The sequence below is a fragment of the Lethenteron reissneri genome, chromosome 16, assembly GCF_015708825.2.
Source record: "Lethenteron reissneri isolate LAM-NWPU_2019-01 chromosome 16, ASM1570882v1, whole genome shotgun sequence".
In the NCBI taxonomy this organism is placed as follows: domain Eukaryota; kingdom Metazoa; phylum Chordata; class Hyperoartia; order Petromyzontiformes; family Petromyzontidae; genus Lethenteron; species Lethenteron reissneri.
Genome location: NC_083794.1, coordinates 8,894,940 through 8,913,421, shown reverse-complemented (window position 1 = coordinate 8,913,421; position 18,482 = coordinate 8,894,940). Strand labels below are relative to the sequence as shown.

At 47.2% G+C, this 18,482-nt stretch overlaps 1 protein-coding gene across 3 annotated transcripts in view; it reads left to right on the top strand.

The window, feature by feature from the left end:
* Positions 1-18,482, top strand: part of N4BP2 (NEDD4 binding protein 2) — a 32,233-nt gene that overhangs the window by 10,134 nt on the left and 3,617 nt on the right. For 2 of the 3 annotated variants that reach the window (XM_061552334.1, XM_061552331.1), the window contains exons 4-14: positions 3,785-3,873; positions 4,809-4,885; positions 5,046-5,168; positions 5,503-8,240; positions 9,076-9,099; positions 10,229-10,314; positions 11,177-11,222; positions 13,624-13,910; positions 14,738-14,859; positions 16,105-16,492; positions 17,281-17,449. In XM_061552334.1, coding sequence (XP_061408318.1) covers positions 3,785-3,873; positions 4,809-4,885; positions 5,046-5,168; positions 5,503-8,240; positions 9,076-9,099; positions 10,229-10,314; positions 11,177-11,222; positions 13,624-13,910; positions 14,738-14,859; positions 16,105-16,492; positions 17,281-17,449 — 4,149 coding nt within the window. The remainder of the gene's footprint in view (positions 1-3,784; positions 3,874-4,808; positions 4,886-5,045; positions 5,169-5,502; positions 8,241-9,075; positions 9,100-10,228; positions 10,315-11,176; positions 11,223-13,623; positions 13,911-14,737; positions 14,860-16,104; positions 16,493-17,280; positions 17,450-18,482) is intronic. The other variant, XM_061552333.1, reaches the window with a different exon arrangement.

Below are 18,482 nucleotides of genomic sequence, written 5' to 3'. Positions count from 1 at the left end.
GTGTCGCGCGCACAGCGAATCGACCCCTTCGAGGTCCTCCTTCGGATTAACGTTTTGCGTGGGGCTCGGATCAGCCTGCGCAACCAGCCGCTCTTCCGCAGGGACCCGTGCCGCGTGAGCTAGCACGGTGCCCTGCTGAATGACGGCCGGCCGCGACCCAGCGTTTAAACCCATGACAAACGGATCCCTGTCAGCCCCAACCAAAGGGTGAGCCACCGACAAATCGAGACCTCCAACAGCCCTATTTGAAGGACCCAAAAGCGTGCCTTGATCCGAGGTCTCCCTCACCCATGGTTTCCGCAACCGGAGGGGAATTAACATTTGTGAACCCGGGGGCACGTGCACGGTCTGTGTTGCTAACGCTTGTATCGTAGCGCACGCCGTCCGAATTTCAGTAGGGTTCGTCAAAAATGAAATACGGCGACCCGATGGTAGTTCAATGCAACGCTGATCAATGAGAATTTTGATGGGCATTTTTGCCAAAAAATCAGTGCCCAATAGACAAGGAACCGCCAGGGAGGACGAAACGAAAACGGGTCCCGACAATTTGATATCACCAATGCAAATGGACGCCCTAATCTGACCGATAATGCCCAACGATCCCCCGTTAGCGGCGTAAAATGGCACATCCACCGGAAGAAGCGGACGACATTGTACAGGGAGAATGTTATAAATGAGGTCCGATATAATAGTCGCCGATGCCCCCGTGTCCACTAACACCCTGACCTCGACCCCATCAATAGATCCCGTAACGACGGATGAACCCGCTCTGGCAGCCACTATTCTGTGCCCCAACTCCGACCATTTAATGTCTCCCCGGACCCGGCCGAACCCCCCTCGCCGAACCGAATCCCCGAACCCTAACCGGCTCTCCTCCGCCGCAACGCGACGGACCATGCGTGTCGAGTATGCAGGCCGAGCATGTGAGGTGCCGCAAATCGCCGGGGTTTGTAGGGATGACTTGGGGCCTTGTTCGTCGTCCAGCCGAGGTCCCATGGCGCGCTGACGTGGGGCGCGGCAGCCGGACGCCACGTGGCCCCGGAGGCCGCAGTTATAACACGTGATGAGGGTCGTCGGAGATCTCGGTTGCTCCAGCTTGCGGGCCGATCGCAGAGGCGAACGACCCCCCGACCTCCAGTCCCCCAGTCGTCCCGCGATGAACGCCTCCTCTCGTGGGCTGACGACTTGGGGCACGGTGACTACCGGGCCCGGAGCTGAGGCCACGGCAGCATTGCAGACGACCCCCTGTTTACGTTGGAGGACCTCGTGCGCTTGTATGCTCGTAGCGACCCGTAAGGAAGAAATATCGGTCTCGTCGGCCGTGTTGATGGGGACCCCCAGGTCATGCGCCAACTTGAGCAGTTGCTCCAAAACCATCGCATCTTGGCCCTCCTCGTCCATACGAGGGAACGCGGCGTCGGCGAGAGCAAGCAACGCCGTGCGGTAGGCGAGCACAGTCTCCGTGTCCGCCTTCCGTCTTGCATAAAAATGATGGCGGCACGCCGAGGGAGGACCATAGACCTTGGCCATGAGAGCCAGCGCGTCCTTGAGCGTGGAGCGGTCCGACCTGCGTGCGGACGTGAAGGCCGCGAGCGCGTTGTCGTCCAGCATGGCAGGCAGTGCCCGCAGTGCCGTAGCGTCGGACCAGGCGGACATCTCCTGATGCGCCAAAAACCTGCGCTGAAATTGGCTCCAATCCCCGCCTTCCGCCTTGAAGGCTGACAACGTGGGAAGGCGCTGTTGAAAGATGAAGTCGTCCTCCTCCTCGTGCTTCCTCTCCGCCGCCCCGTCGGTGTGTAAGATGGCGGCCCCAGTGGCGGGTGTCTGATGGCGGTCCGCAGCGCGCGTTGGTGACGTAAGCGGGCGCGCTTGGAGAACCGCTGCCACGTGGTGATGGCCGTTCCCGCCAAAAGTCGGCGCAGATGAAATGGCGGGAATCGCCAAGTCGTTTTGGCGGGAATCTGCGGGGCGACCCTGCAGAACGTCCGCCGCCGTCCCCGCTCCTCCCGACGAGCTGATCTCCGCCAGGATGGACGCGGCGGCGAGCAGCAGCTCCGCCAGGCGGGAGTGCGCCTCGCGAAGCACGGCGTCGGTCCCCCGTCGCTCGTCCGGCGCCGTCGGCGGATCCTGCAGCGTGGGCAATTCCTCGTCCTCACCCCCCGATGCCAGCTGGCCCGAGTCGTCGAGGTTGTCCCCGCGGTCAATCCCGTGGGTCCGACGGGTCTTCCTTGTCTCCATGCTTGGAAGACCGTTTCACTTCTGACGCCAGTTGAAGTATTGGAATTGACGGCAGGAACTTCTTGACGGGTAACACACTTTTATTAAATCTTTACGTTCACCATACAACGTGTGGTCTCCTTTCTTCCGACTACACACTCCACTTAACTCGTGTAGACTCTATGGTTCTGACTACACCCAATACACTTGACTCGTGTAGACCCTATGCCTCTGGCTACACACAATACACTTGACTCGTGTAGACCCTATGCCTCTGGATACACACAATACACTTGACTCGTGTAGACCCTATGCCTCTGGCTACACACAATACATTCGGCTCGTGTAGACTCTATGTCTATGGCTACACACACTACACTCGCCTCTGGGTTACACAGAGTCCCGGTCCCGTTAGGACAGCGGGACTAGGTACCGCAGGGCCCTAGGTCTTCATCCCCGTCTTCATTCTTCGCTGGTTACATACTGCTCTTACGCCTGTGTGCATCCCCTTTTATAGCCCCTGCTCACGAGAGACGGAGCTGATCCGGACGTCGACGTGAGCATCGTTCCCTAGTGAACCAATCACGATGCACTCTCTCTACGATCCGTTTTCCCCAGCGCGTGTTAACACTCCTCTACCAATCACACCGCGCTGCCACCCGATCACTCCCTCTCAGCGCGTCACGGGCCCACAGCCAATCAGTACCCCGTAACCCACGACCCCGCGCTGACCCCTGATCCTCCACCGTCAGCGCGCGTCACCACCTACACAGCCAATCATTACGTGCTGGCATACGATCCCTAATCCCAGCGCGTATCACCTCTACACATGTATATGGCCAGATGGCAGCGAGAGGTGATCTTGGCTCAGAGGTGGCATGCGCTGTTTTCGATTCCAGGAGCTGTTAGTTCGAGCCCTGACCCTGTGTTCCACAGCTCTATAACAAGCACATAAATCACTATGTGTATGGTTTATACTCATGTAAGTAACTGTCAAAAAATGCTTTGAGAATGGGACATTTCACAGTGTGTGCACTAACATAAAAATACATTTCAGTTTACGTAGTAGTAATAATAATACGATTGTACAAAATGGAGGCGCACAAATTGCCTTTTTTTAATGTCAAATGTATAATGATTTTTTTTTGTCCTTTAAAATGTATTTTTAATTATGTTGAAATGTTTATTGTGGCTTTTTTTGCATTGTATTGTTTACACACACAAAATGGTTTTGCACTACTTGTTTAATACCAAGTGTCCCTTGAATAGCAGAATTTGAGTCTCGATTTTCTGTTATCTGGTCGTAAAATGTGTATATCTCTTACATCGTAACCTTTAGCATTATTGCTTGTTTAAGGTCAGTGCAACAGAATGGAGGGAAAAAAACCTGTAATACAAATGTCTGTTTTTCTAATGTTAAACATATAATTATCATAAAAGGTCACCGAATTACATATGGATGAGGGTGCAAAAAAAAAGCTTCCCTACCACTGATTTAGTGCGAGCATGTTCGTGCGTAACATGCAATGGTTGGGATGCATTTGCATAGTTTTTTGTGTGCGTGAAGCCAGGGACGCGATGGATGCAGGAATGTCACCCATCATTATTGACAATACCAACATGCACAGCTGGGAGATGAGACCCTACGTTGCCATGGTAACTCACCTCAAACACAGATGCTCAGCAATTCGCCTCATACACAGAAGCTGCCTGTAAAATGAAAAAGTGCAGGAGCGTATTATTAATATCATGCCGCGTGCTTCCTCATTAATGACCAGGTGTAGTCGAATAGCTGCACACACACATATGTACAAAAACATAGATCCCCCCGTATAGCCTCAACAGACTGTTTGGGCAAGTGCTGTTAGCGAGCACCTATGAAGGCCAACATGGTACAAAAGGGGATAGGTGGCCTGCACCACGCCCGACCGCCTTTGTCTCTCCAGTGGCGATGTGTACACACCACACCAGGTACTCATGTGAGGCTGTGTCGACCTTGGGGAGGCCCAGAAGCGATTCAGATAATTGTCACTGGCGTTGGCTGCGAGTGGGAATCGAACTCGGGTCGCCAGGTTTGTAGTGCAGTGGGCTAACCGTTCCACGATTGCTCCCCATATTTACAGTATACGTGTACATATACACACCGTGTAATTGATACATCAAGGCTTGTACCTTTCGAATAGTACTCTTGTTATATTTATATTAGAATGTCCATAGCTGTAGAATAAAAAAAACCTTTTGTGGATTATGTGAACCAATTGTTGAACAAAGCGGTTATTCATGTTTATCATTACAATCACAGACAAAAGAACCACACGCTGTGATATAGCATGACCCAGGCGTGTGTCATTTTCATATGTTTTTCGGCATTTGAAACGGCAGCTTTTGTTGAGTTTGAGTGATTTTTGAGTGCCATCGACTGACTTACAAAGCATAAAAAGGTTATTCCTAGAAAGGCCACATTCATGAAATAACATGTAGACAAGTGAAGTGGCTGTGGGCGGGGGTAGTTTTTTTTACCTTGGAATACATAAAGCATCAAGGGCTGCAGGGTTAATGCAGTATGGTACGTGTGATGCCGTTGTTCAAAGGCACTGCAAAGGAAATACAAGATTGTTTTCAAAGAGCCCGAAACGCCATGGAAGTTTAAGACCAGAGAACTGGAGAAGTAAGTGCTGTAAAATATGAAAAAAATTTTTTCAAATTTTCTTTTGATAATTGAAACCTAAAATTAATCACCATTCCATTGAACATCCTTCACTTCAGATGCGTTTTTAAATTGATTTTTTCTTGTAAATACCAAAGTGGATATTGGTTCTTGTCCGCAGGCGAAATGTACATGGAATTTCTCGGGAGAAGATAGTACGCATGCTAAACAATTACGAGCGTCACATGACTGTGGAGAGAATAATGGGCTCCTTCAAAGCTCCACGTGACCATTGGGTGGTGGGGTAAGTGAAAGTTGCTCGCCAGCACTTTTTGATAGCACTTGTGAAACAGAAGAAAATGAGTCGACTGTTTTACCCCAGTGAGGTGCACCACTGCTTACGTAACCCAGTCAATTACAGAAGTATTCTTAATTGCATTCTCAATACTTCGTGCATTTTCCTTGGATTGTGATTTGGTGTAATTTTTCAAATTTAACGTGATCAATTAAATTCAAAAGTTGTGTTAGTGTGTAGTTTAAAAGTCTGTTATGGATGTGGCTTGATGTGATTAATAGGTCATCCTGTAAATTGCATTTAGGTTAAAATGTTCAGTTTGTGATTTAATTTCATGTTGCAGACAAGAAGACGTCAAGGGAAAATCTAAACAGATGCTTGCCCAGACTGAAAGAGCTGCCTTGCAGCAGGCTGTTAATCATGAAAACGGCTCGCGGTCGTGTGCAGGGCGACCATCCAATGGTTTTAAACAGCATTCCCTTGGCAATACATCTTCTGAAGGGGCTGCAGTGACGGTGAATAAAAATATCGAAGATAACAGTGATGCACGTTCAACAAAAAATATTCTTCTTCCAGACGTATTGCCACTTGAAAGTAGGGCGGTTGCTGAGGGGTTACCAAAAACGTTGGCTTCTGATTGCCAAGCTGAAGTCATTGAACCCGACAAATGTTTTGCATCGAGCAAAACGGCTGATAGTGGAATGAATGCTGCAGATAATCAAGTCACAGATAATCCAATTGCATTGAGCATAACGATGAAAAAAAGAACTCGAACGAGGCGCCTAAAGAGTCCAGCCAAACAGATCCCCCAACAAACTTCTGATCTTTCGAGAAATGAATTTGATCCAATAGATGACTGGCCCTCGGATACTCCCACTGTCCCCCTTGGCCAGAGAGTAAGAAGGCAACGGCATGACTCCACGCCAAATACAGAGGAAGTTGAGAGTCAGGCCGCTCCTGATTTAACAATTTGTCATCTCCCTGGGTGTGAAACTGCAGCTTCTGCAATCGGTGAAGTAAATGAAAGCCTTGATGCAGGAAATGCACAAGAGATGAGCATTGAGAAGCTGCAGGAAGATTTTGAGCCCAGCGCTACCCAGAAGCAACCAGAGATTGATGCTTGCGTGCCCGCTGACATTGTCAGCACTGGGCCTGGAGAAGGAGCCGACATGGCGGAAGAAGATGTGTTTTCCGTTAAACAGCCGCACGATCACACAGGAGCGGACTTCGAAAAAAACGAGGAAACCGTGCGTGGGCAGCCTGGGGGCATTGTCAGTGCATCATGCACAGATAAGGTTACTGCTGCCGTTGAAGGTCGGATTACAGGACGTTCAGATAACGTACCTCATGTTCTGAAAGTGGCCAGTTCATCGCTCGTTGCTGAAAATCCCTTCTTGGCCCAGGTAATGGAAACTGTCCGCTTGAAGCAGAACGAACAGCTGGCAGTTTCCATTGATGCAATGGAAGGTTCTCATGATCCGAAAGGTGCAGCTGCTGTGACCTCCATGCCCAGGTCTGCCAAAACAGTTGAGTTAGTTGCACATTTCTCACAAGCGTTGAGCTTGCAGAATGATGATAACACTGTGGTCGATAGCCGCGATAAGTCTGCGCGTCCTTTGGATCGAAAACATCAGTCCACTCACACAGCACCAGAGGACTTTGCGTTGATATGGAAGGTGACTAAAAACAAATTGGATAGTGTTGATCCATTTGTCGTCGTATGCGGGAATCCAGATCGATTTACTATCCGTAATGAAGCTGTTGCAACTGCTGATGAAGTGGGCCCCAATATTCCATATAAATTAAAACTTGACAAAGGTATATTAACAGACGACATGGAGAATCCTGAACCGGAGAGAGACGCAGAATATTTGGTAACACATTTCAGATCGGTCAGCAGAGAGGTTTTGGTGGACATTTATGAAAAATGTAACAGGAATTTAAACTGGACAGTGAATGTTCTAATCGAATCGGGTGTTGAAATGTCTGAAGAAATCACAGGAAAAGAAACTGACACTGAAGTGTCATCATTCATTGATGAAGACGTGTTGCAGAAGATACAAACCATGGAGTGTTCAACCAATCAAAATACCCAAGTATTGAACCGTGTATTGCAAAGTGATTCATCAATGCAACCAGACGTGCTTTGTCACACTGCTCGTGCTCAGCCTGTCGGAAAACAAACTGAAACTGGCCCCAGCAACACAAGCATCGGCACTGGAAGCAAAGAAGATGAAAGTGCAATTGATTTCTGCCCAAAAAAATACGTTGTTGAGGATACGTTGGTTGATTGGTGGAAAAACACCCCGCCGAGGCCTGTCGGTGAAGTAAACACAGCAGTCTTGTCTGATTGTGGACGTCAGCAAATGGGTGAAGAAATTGATGGTACAACAGGCACTGGTGGCCAACACATCGATAATGTCCAACCTAAAGGAAATGTACCCGGAGAGAGCAGGAATGAGGTTTCCTTAGGTCACGAAACTAAAGGTGCTGATTGCGAACGTACGTTGGTGAACAATGATGTGAACCGCGTGGAAGGTGAAACGGACAATCCTGCAGAGCGAGAAGAACGTGACTGCTGCGAATACAGTGCTGCAATTCAAGATGACGCAATGCTGGACAGAAAGATTATTACTTCCACGGATGACAAGCTAAGATCTTCAGACAACAGGGTGCGCGCCAGTGAGACCGTGACCACTTGGGAGCAGCTCGCCGCTTGGACGGCAATGGCCCCAGGCAACGCATCAAATGCCTCGTTGGCGGCACCAGTCCTGGAAGCGGCTGGTACCTCGGAGACGCCGCCTGCACAGCCGGCGATCACGAGGGGCATCGAAATAGAAGCGGGCGCAGTGCCGCGAGCACTGTCTCGCGGGGCCACGGAGGGCAGTGCCGTTGGTCAAGTGCGGGAAGTGGAAGGCGATGATTTATTCGACAAGGGCCCGGGGGTGGGGAGGACTGCACAGCCTTTGGCGGGAGATGGAGCCAATTCCCTTCCCCACCTGTCCACCCTGGAGTTCTCTCTCCCCCACGAGCTGGCTATACAGCTCATAGAGCTCTTTGGCTCCATTGGCCTGGATGAGTGTAAGTCGCCGAGGGTTACATTAAACACGCACGAGTCTTTTTTTTGTATGTTGTTGATCTGATGATTGATTTACAACCCATTGTTTGGATGCAGACCCTTCCCACGCGAGGAGGGTGGGGGGTTATTTGACCATACTTCACCAACGCTGATCAGTGTGTGAATTGGTGCAGGGGCCACAGGAGCCGGTTTGGATATCCCCACTGATGTTGGCCTCGACCGAGAATCGGATGCAGAACTCAGTTCGCCGGGTTCATACCGTTTGAAAATACTTATATTGCAGCACTTACAGCAAAACATGACCTATAAACGGATTGAGCTGTAAACAAAAATATTAGCTTCACACTGATTACCACTGTTCAATCTGTGTAGCAATGAGGTGCTTAACAAAAATCCATTGCCACACTTAAATATGATCAGAGGAGCTTTCCGGTATGTTTTGTTTCAGCATAGCTGGCTATTTACAAAGTATGTAGGAAGATGGTGACTGGGATGATTTATGTAATGTATATATGGTACTGATTATGGTAAATAGTAGAGCCTGTATCTTATAACCTCTTGTGATGTGTGATATAAGATGGTGGGGACATTCAGCCCCTCAGCCATCAGTAGTCATCATATTTTGTGTCTTCACACATGTGGTAACAATGCGAGTGAAAATGTGTCTACGCAAAACACTTGCTCTGCCCTGTCAAGCCATGGATTAAAGCCAGGATATTAAATTAAGCATAATTCGCTTGCCAGGGTGTTTTGTCAACTGCAAAGGTTTCCCAAAAGAATTTTGCTGAATTTTTAAAAAAGAGTTAAATATTAATTTTCTTGTCCGCATCTTTGCAGCTACTGGTGATTTTTCCTGTGGGGGTATGTTATCTATACTTGCTTACACATAACCAGATAATGCGTTTATGGCCGCTTCTTCCCTTCGCTGCACCTTCGTTTATGTTTGCATGTGGATGCTATTCTTTAGCCGGCTGGTGATGCATCTTATATTCATGCTTCCAGCCTCTTGTGTTGAGATCTGCACTTGTGCGACGCGTCGTAGTTTCTTGTTTACATTTTAGTCGGGTATTTGAAAGCCTGGCTTCGGCAACAACTGCAGTCTTGCGGCATGAACCTGGCTGGCATGTCCTCCCCCCACCCCTCCCCCCCCCGTGCTGACAGCGTGGCGGCAAACATTTTAATCGGTGCAGCGCCGGCGAGAGGGCAAACCGAACTCTCGATCGTGGCCGGGATGGTTAGAAACTACAGCTTGACATGTTTCCACAGCATTCGGGATGTAGAGCGCGCCTTTCCTATGCCGAGTCAATTAATTTGTAGTGGGCCAGGGCTAATGGGCCCCTTCGGGTGGAAGTGACCACTCCTTTACATTCTTAATGCTCTCACTTACGTTTGGAAAAGCAGTCATATTGATGGCACTCCAGCTGGGGGAGTGTCAAAACTCCATTTGTGGCGGTGGTAATTAAAGTCAAATCAGAGCAGGCAATTGATAAGTGATGATGGCTCTTGAGATTGCTTATGAAAAGGTTTTGTGACATCGTGCCTATAAAACTACTGCAGTAAATTATAAAGGCCACTGCTGTCCTCTTAGTCACCCCCTTGTTGCCACACTGCCTGTGCTAAAATATCACTGGTGTCATTTGAGTTTCGGTGCTGAGGAACTGAGCAGTGCAGTAATGTTGAGGGAGCTGCAGATCCCACCAATCTTCTATAAAGCAGTTCTTTATTACCTTCATTTGTTTTGGTCTTAATCACAATGTGTGATTAAGATTAGTCTTGACTAGTATGGCATTTAAGAATTGGCACCTATCTGCCTTTTACTGGTCATCCCAGGCCAAAGTTCCTCCGCAAATACAACTATCGCTTAAACACGGTCAAGCTGAAGGCTGCCAAGCGGCAAAGTTCACGCAGTGCGTGGCCTGTGATTCAAGCGCATGCTGCTATCCAGTTTTGTTTGCTGTGAACATTGCTGACTCTGACTCCTTGCTTGCAGTTTCACTGGCCCCCGAGGACCTGGCGGTGCGAATCGATATGAAAATGGCGCAGATGATTCACCAGCATTGGAAGGATTCCGTCATGGTGTGTGTCTCCCCGCAGACCAGACCTCTTGCCACATAGCACTTCCCATCGGTCGCTGACTCACTCGCCGTATTGAATTTTCCCTTTGCTCAAACACCTTTGTACGGTATCGAGTTTGGAACAACATGTATATATGTATGTTGAACTTCTTTCACACTGTACGTAACCAACCATGCTAATCAGATGTGAGGGAGAAAGACAACAAACTTAACACACAAATCAGTTCTAAATTAGTTTTCAATCTAGATTTTAAAGTGCATAGCTCCAGTGGCTTGTTAATATCGGAAGGAACAGCGTTCCAGATGGCCGCTGAAGCGCATCTTAAAGCGCGCGATGCAGTAACTGTCTTTGTTCAACGGTTAGAATAGTTAGAATACAACTGTTGAACACAACTTAATATAGCCTCTTGTGACCTGCGGAATGCAATATCAGATTTTGTAGTATATAAGCAGCCAGAAGGCATTTGTATACAGTGCTATATTTTTTATCGTCATTATTTACTGATTGGATCACACGATTTGACTTGTGTTATCTCTTCCAAGGCCTCGCTGTGTATGCAGTTATGCATCGGTAATGTTTATCCCAGATTGTTTTAAATACATTTGAAGTGAGCATCTGCTTTAAGTTAGGTTGGATGACAGTGTTGTTAAACGGCAATTTATTTCACCCACGTCTAAATACCGCGTCATCCTGAGCTTCGTTTCGGGTTTGTGTGTACTTGTGCAATTGCAGGAATGTACCATAGTTTATTGGCCAGTATATAAGTAGGGGGAAATAAAATATGGAGGAATCGGATATCTTAAAAAATGTCTACCATTACTTATTTATGTCTCATACTTTTAATGCTGTCGTGTTTGTGTAGGCCCGTCAGAAGGAAGAGGCCTTGTCTTACCAGCTTTTGCAAGAAGGTAATGGTTTAAAATATATTAAAGAGTACAAATATATCACGCACAACACCCTACTTGTATTAACAACAGTGCAATATTCTTTTAGAAGCATGACCTATCGTAGCATACCCTTGGGGATCATTATGATAGTGAATCGTATATTAGTTAGAATGTTAATGTTTTTCAATGTTATTAGAAAACATGACCAATATAATGCATTACATTCTAAAACCTATCTCTTGGCCCTTGTGGTTTCTAAAGAGTACATTGTGAAGAGCGAGGCAGTGCTACAACTTTATTCACGTGATACATTTGTAGAGGAGAGAAATACGCGGTGCGCACGGTTAAGCGGGTGCAACGGAGGGCAAACAGGTGTGTGCGTTGCGACATGAGGTTTGCACCGACAAACTAGTTAAGGGGAGTTGCGGGTGGAACTGAGGTCAAACAGATGTGCGTGTTGCTGCAACATGAGGTTTGCACAGACGAACCGCCAGTAATTAAGGGGAGAAGCGGGTGCAACCGAGGTCGAGCAGGTGGGGTACCTGTGACCGGAGGTTGGCGCGAGATGGGGGGTGATGATAAGGGATTAATGGGACAACTGGTGCCGGTCTAGCGGCAACTCAAGTGGAAGCACGTGAGGACTCGAAATGAGCAGGGGGAGCGAGGGGAGTTGTTGCCGGGAACCAAGAGTGAAGACATCTCACCGCTCCAGCCGTCAACGTGACCTCAACCCTCACGCCGTCGCCGGGCGGGTGTTGGCTGAACCCCCCGCCCGGGACAGACGGGTGAGCGGGTCTGAGGGAGCGTAGGTGAGGGCAGCGGTGGAGATGCAAAGTTGCTGTGTACGAAGTCGCTGAGTGCGGAGCTGCTGTGTGCGGAGTCGCTGTGTGCGAAGACGCTGTGTGCAGAGTTGCTGAGAGCAGAGCTGCTGTGTGCAGGATAAGTGAGGTGCAGAATAGATAAGAGCGGGGAGAAGTCAAGTATATGTGACCGTACAGATAGATCTAGAAGTGCCTACAACTGGCGCAAGAATAAGTGAATAAAGTGTAAGCAGGTGACTTGTTACAACGTGTCGGTGTGAGTAATTTTTGAAGACACTACACATTTAACAAATACAGGTAGTCCTTACTTACGATGGAGATGCGTTACGACGACTCCATTGTAAGTCAAAAATATTGTAAGTCGACGATGGACTAGCCTACCCAGGAGTCTTAAAGAATGGTGATAAATTAGCAAAACAGAGCAAGTTACAGTACCGTACTGTATAAACTATTTACTGTATGTATTTATTAATTACAATACTGTATTGCGCTGTGTAAAATGTAAAGTAAAAAAACAAAGTAAATTCTTAGCCTACCTATATGAACTGCAATTTAATAGAAAGTTTTTTCAGGAAACAATCTTATCTGTTCTAAAAACTTTTAACATGCAATGAACATATCGTATTGTGGTAACCCTAAAATGAAATCGCTAAAGCTACGTGTCATACAAGCATTGAATGTATCGTAATATATCATATTGTACTGTACTCACCAAGATTCGTACCTCGTATGCTGCTGCGTTTGCCTGCCGCGCGAAATTTAAAATATTGTACAATTTTGTCGTATCGCTATCGCCATCGTAAGATCGAAATATCGTAACTCGGGGACTATTGTGTACGTAATTTTTGAAGCGTCGCTGCGTAAGAGGATCCCACTGGAACGTTGTAAATGCGATTAAAATGCCATTTTAATTTTAATGACCACAACCAAAATATATTGAATTTGCTTCAGCCTCCGAAAATTTGCCAGGTAATTTCAATTTAATTTTCTATCATGAAAAACTGACATTGGTTTATTCATGGAATCAATTGGTAGTTAACGGTATAGGCAGTCACTCTTCCCTGCCTACATCTTATACTCTCATCTTAATCTACTCCCCTTCACGAACTCTCCCCTCCAGCAATCGAGGCTGTCTTTCGAAGCCCCCAGTCAACCTTTGTTCAGTGGTAGGTCACTTGCTTTCCTCTGCTGCCCCCGTTGTCTGGAGCTCCTTTCTCCCAGCCATCCATGCTGTCGACTCTGCCACTTTTCAAGGCCAGGCTCATAACCTTCATTTTAACCCTGGCTATAAAATACATATGCCCACTGTTTTTGTTCAGCATCTTGAGGATGCAGTCACAATTAGACACGATATAAATCCTGATTGTACTCTATAATATGATTTAGTTCATCTGCCTTTTGGCCCTTTTCAAATTGGATGTTTCCGAGTAGAATGTATTCAAACAAGAAAATGTGGCCCAGAATTCAATTTCGACAAGTCTTCAAAGGCATTGGCTACTCCAATATTACTGGCTGGAACAACCACCCATGAACAGGGGCCGATTTATTCTTCACCCAACTGCCGTTACTACATTACATTTCCTGTCACTGCCCTGCCCCAGACGCGAGGTCGTCCCACCTTATGATGTCCGAGGACTACCAAGCAGCGGACAGGCCTTCGTTCTCGCAAAACCGCGGCCCCCCCAGACCCGGTAGTGCCTCTAATGCCACGGCGAGCCGCCGACAGCAGTGGACGTCCATGCCAGTGTCTCTGCTGCTGGGCCCCAGCGTCGACGAGGATCTGTGGGATTCTCCATACGCGCCCAGCTACAGGCAGAGTCAGGGGCAGCCCTCGTCGCTGCTGGACATCATGTCGGAGGAGCTGGCCTCCCAGCTGAGTAGGGAAGAGGTGAGCGCAGTCAGTCGCACCCCCATGAGATTCCCGCTGCAGTATTTCTGCCGCTTTGCGAAGTAATTTTAGTACGTGTTCCTATTTTAAGGGTTGTGACCTGCGTCAAAGGAGGGGAGTTAAGTTAGCTCATTTTCTGGCAATGTGTTTTTGCGTTCAACCATCATCAGCCGGGATCTGTCCACTGCTGGATGAAGGCCTTCCCAAGCCATTGCCATCTCTCACGGTCATGCGATGCAAAAATCTATCGAGTATCTATACAGGAGATGATTCAATTTGGCTGGTATGCGATCGTTATTCACGACCACCGCTCAATATCTACTTTTGCAATATGTTCTGCTCGAGGCTCCTTTCCTTAACCCTTGCATTAGTTTTATATAATAATGACCTTCACAACCCGCACTGACCATTGTGGTGAAGTATGCTCAAGTAACCCTTCCTACACGGTGTGGGGAGGCCCTCATCGAGTAGTGGATTGACCAAGGGGCTGTACGTGTAATAATATAGTTTATATTTGTAAGGTGCATTTTATCCATAGATCCACCATAAAATATGCATTTCTAACAAGTAATATTTTGGTATGACGATGTAATTTTACAATTGTTTTGGTCAATGTTTATTTATTTGCTATATTACCACATTACATAATGCGTTGCCCGTACATATTACGTTAAAGTAATGGAAAGTTTTACCTTAAGATAATCATATTTTTTTAAGTTTCAACTATAATTGTATCGCTAGGTGTCTGTTTACAGTTCTTGTCCATATTTTTTTTTGGAAGCTCACCGTAATAAATAATTCATTGCCTCTACATTTATTTGGCTCAGGGAGGAGGAAAAACAATGAGGACAAGAAAAGACGTGTCGGCTAAGTTGAAAGAACAGAAGTTGTTTGAGCTTTTCCCGGGCATCGATCGTCAGTTTCTTATGGACGTCTACAGAGATCATGAGTGAGTGCCCGCTTCTTATTCGGTCTGCTTAAAAAATATATAAGAATTCTGTGCTCATGCTATCGATGGGGGGAATTATCAGTGATGTGTTAGGAATCAATTTTCTCAGAAAAGCTTAAAATTGGTGCCAACGCTCTATTCGTGTTTGTCCTCTTTAGGATGTTGGGCCGGTGCTGATTTCAAGGGCCCCCTTGGCCTTGTCCTTACCTACTTTCCTGCTTCTCATCTCACTCTACTCTCTTCCACACACTCTCCACTCCAGCAACCGAGGCCTTTTGTCAAAGCCACCCCCAGTCAACCCATCGGCTCAGTGGGAGGTCACTAATTCCCTCCTGCTTGCGTAATGTGGAACTTGTTTGCCCGCGACCATCTGTGCCATTGACTTCCTGCCTCTGTTCGAATCCAGGCTGATCACCTTCCAATCTTCCTCTCACTATAATTGACCATCTAATTTTCTCTTATTAGTTAAATAAACACCCCCCCCCCTCCCTTTTACCAGATGCTCAAGGTCTGTACGGCGTGCTGAGATGCTATTCTATTTAGATGCTATATTATCCAAATTGTATTGCATTTGAGAATGTTTGTAAATATATTTTAAATTTTTTATTGCTGTATGAAATGAATACACTTTCATTTATTTCAGTGTTATTATTTGCCGATTCAGTGTTGGCAGTGGTGCACAAGTGACAAAAACTCAACACATGCCTTGAAAGGAAATATGTATATCATAAGTGACGTTTCGGGGAATGGCCCTTCTTGAATCTGTAATTGATGAATGTGTTGAGTTTTTATTCTTGTACAGAAACTAATAATAATAATGAGATTCTGTATCTTTAATTACGAAGGCCTTACTGAGTCTCAAGCCACTTTTTCAGCTGGGTCTTGCTCTTGCATTTTTGGCCAAATTCCATTATTATTATTGTTTTGTTTCTGATATGAAACAGGAGCGCCTCAAGAAAGCCCACATATATATAAGAGTATAACACTTGAAGTTCCACACAGACCCTCTTGCTGCACTGTGATATCGTGTCCACCACACAGTCCTGTGGGCTTTGTAGTTTCACAAATGTTCGTGATCTACTAACCCTCACGTCGAAAGTGCAAGATTACAGGTGTATGCTACCACGCTGGGCTAGCTTGAGATTCACTTTAGATCTGAGCTTGCACATCTTTTATTTTCCACCGGTTGGGAAATCCATTGCATGGGAACATCACAGTCGGCTGATTGCGTTCTCACTTTCACAGTTACTCCCTGGATAGCACGCAGCAGTTCCTGAGCTCCGTTCTGGCCACTGGCACCAGCCCAGCCCGCACGGTGGTGGCCTCCGACGTGTATAGCGAGAACGAGCGGCAGGAACTACGGACGGCGCTACGGCTAAGCCTGCAGGAGCACGCGCTACACGGTACCGGCGGCGCCGGTATTCCTGCCACCTCTTCATCCTCGCAGTCCGTCGCAGGGCCCCGAGGGCAAGACAGCGATGACGCCGCCTTCCAGGACACGGAAGCGCCGGACTACGCCGACTTCCGCGCAGAAGCCTTCGCGCACCACCAGCGGCGGAGAGAGTGCTTCCAGCGGGCGGCCGAGGCGTGCCACCGGGGAATGCGCGACGTTGCCATGCACTACGCGCGCCAGGTGCGTTCGCTTGGCCCGGGAATTGCGGCCACGCTGAGCCTGGTGCGGGAATTTCCAGCGTGCGCGTAACTCTCCACATGACCGAAAATAAACCCCGGGTACTGTCGTTGTTGAGAGTGGGTGGTCATGTGCGTGGCTTTTGTTCTCCACGCATTATCTGCCTTGTGTTGATTGATCTGAAACGTGCAAATCTATTACAGTTACATGAATGAGGTTTTTTTTTTTCTTCCAGAAATAAGTCTACGCTTTGTGACTGAAGATGCTGAAATTGACATTCAGTACACTGAAGTAGTACTATGTTTTCCTATTAGTTTAACTCGTATGCATATAAAGAAGTGTCAATAAAGCAATAATGATAAGTATCAATATATTTATCATCAGATGAGATACATTCACTTAGAAATGAAGACCTCTGTAAGTGAAACTAACCGATTTACTAAATGTTTACACGGAAATTAAGTATCTCAAACCACTGCAGAAGAAATGTGGGAATGTGGAAACGCCAGGGGGGAGACCGAGAGGCAGGTATAGAAAGAGGTGATTTGAAATGGTAAACCAAGATATGAAGGGATGTGGCATGGGTGTGGAGGTGGCAGAAACTGGAATAAGTGGACTAAGAGGACCAAATTTTTCCCCACAATAAGGAAAATGTCATGCAGAAGAGAATATAGCCCAGATAATGTGAGATGTATAGCCTTGACAGATTACATTTATCACTTACCGAGGCTTCCGGGCGACATTGGCATCGAGAGACAATCCCGCCTGTGGTTGAACGTGTGCCACCCCAGGGCCACCTGCACGGTGAGAAGATGAAGGAGTCGAACGCGCTTGCGGCACATGCCATCCTGCAGCAGCGGAACGTGGCGCTGCTCCCGCACAGCATCCTTGACCTGCATGGACTTCACGTGGGCGAGGCCACGGCCGCCCTGGCTGACATCCTCGAGCAGCGACAGAGAGGTAAGCGCGCGCCCGCGTGCTTCCACGTGCCTGTCACGCATGCCCCACCGTATTTGCGGCGCAGCGATTGTGAATATAAGTGGGTGATTGTTCTTGGAAGTTTTTCAAAGCTGTTACGTTATCATGTGTACCAACAGGGGCTTGCGCACAAACACGTCCTCGTCGACGTCTACTTACACCTCGTGCTCTCTTTTAGCCCCCCCCTCCCCCCTCCCAATACGTTCCATTCATTGGCTACCACATTCTGATAAGCTCCCCCCCCCCAATCCCCCTTAACTTGTATTTAAGAACTTGCATCTTGGAATCCCTGCCTCACTTGATGCAGCAAATCTGGCTGCGACGGTCCCACCTGATGACGGAGACATGTGTTGCCTCCGAAACGTCGTGATTTTTATTATTTGATTTTTATAAATTTTAATTTCATTTTTTTACCTATGTGACTTTACCGAATAAACTAAGAGTATGAATCCTTGCAGTCACGAAAGCTTCAAATCTAGAACTGTTATGTGTTGCCGGAAGACGGTACAGAACGACTGGTTTTCTGGATGTGGTTGTTTGGTCGTTTGTTTACTATTTGCATGCATAAGTGGCTACAGAAACAAGTGGGTTTATTGTATATAAATATGCTCAATGTGGGTGTACGATAAACTGCAGCTATAGCTGCGGGTCTTTCTATGGTCATCCATCATTCTCAGTTCAGAGCTAATGCATTCCATTTCTCCATGACCATCATCATGGACCCATTCAAATTATACTGACCATGTCATTCATATCGCATTACTTTTTGCTTCATGAATGCGAACCACTTGTTTTTTTTTAACTCTTCAACTCTGCCACCGCATGTACTTTTCCTGAAATGTGCAATTTGCATTTGTTATTATTAACAAACTGGAACTTACCATTAGGACATAGCCTGGGATGTTTGGACCGTAGACTGATCATTTTATCTTTTTGCAGGCTATTGTATAAAAAAATGTATGTCATCCAGAAAAGACTTGTCAAGTTGCATAACTTGCAGGAATGTTGTGCCGAA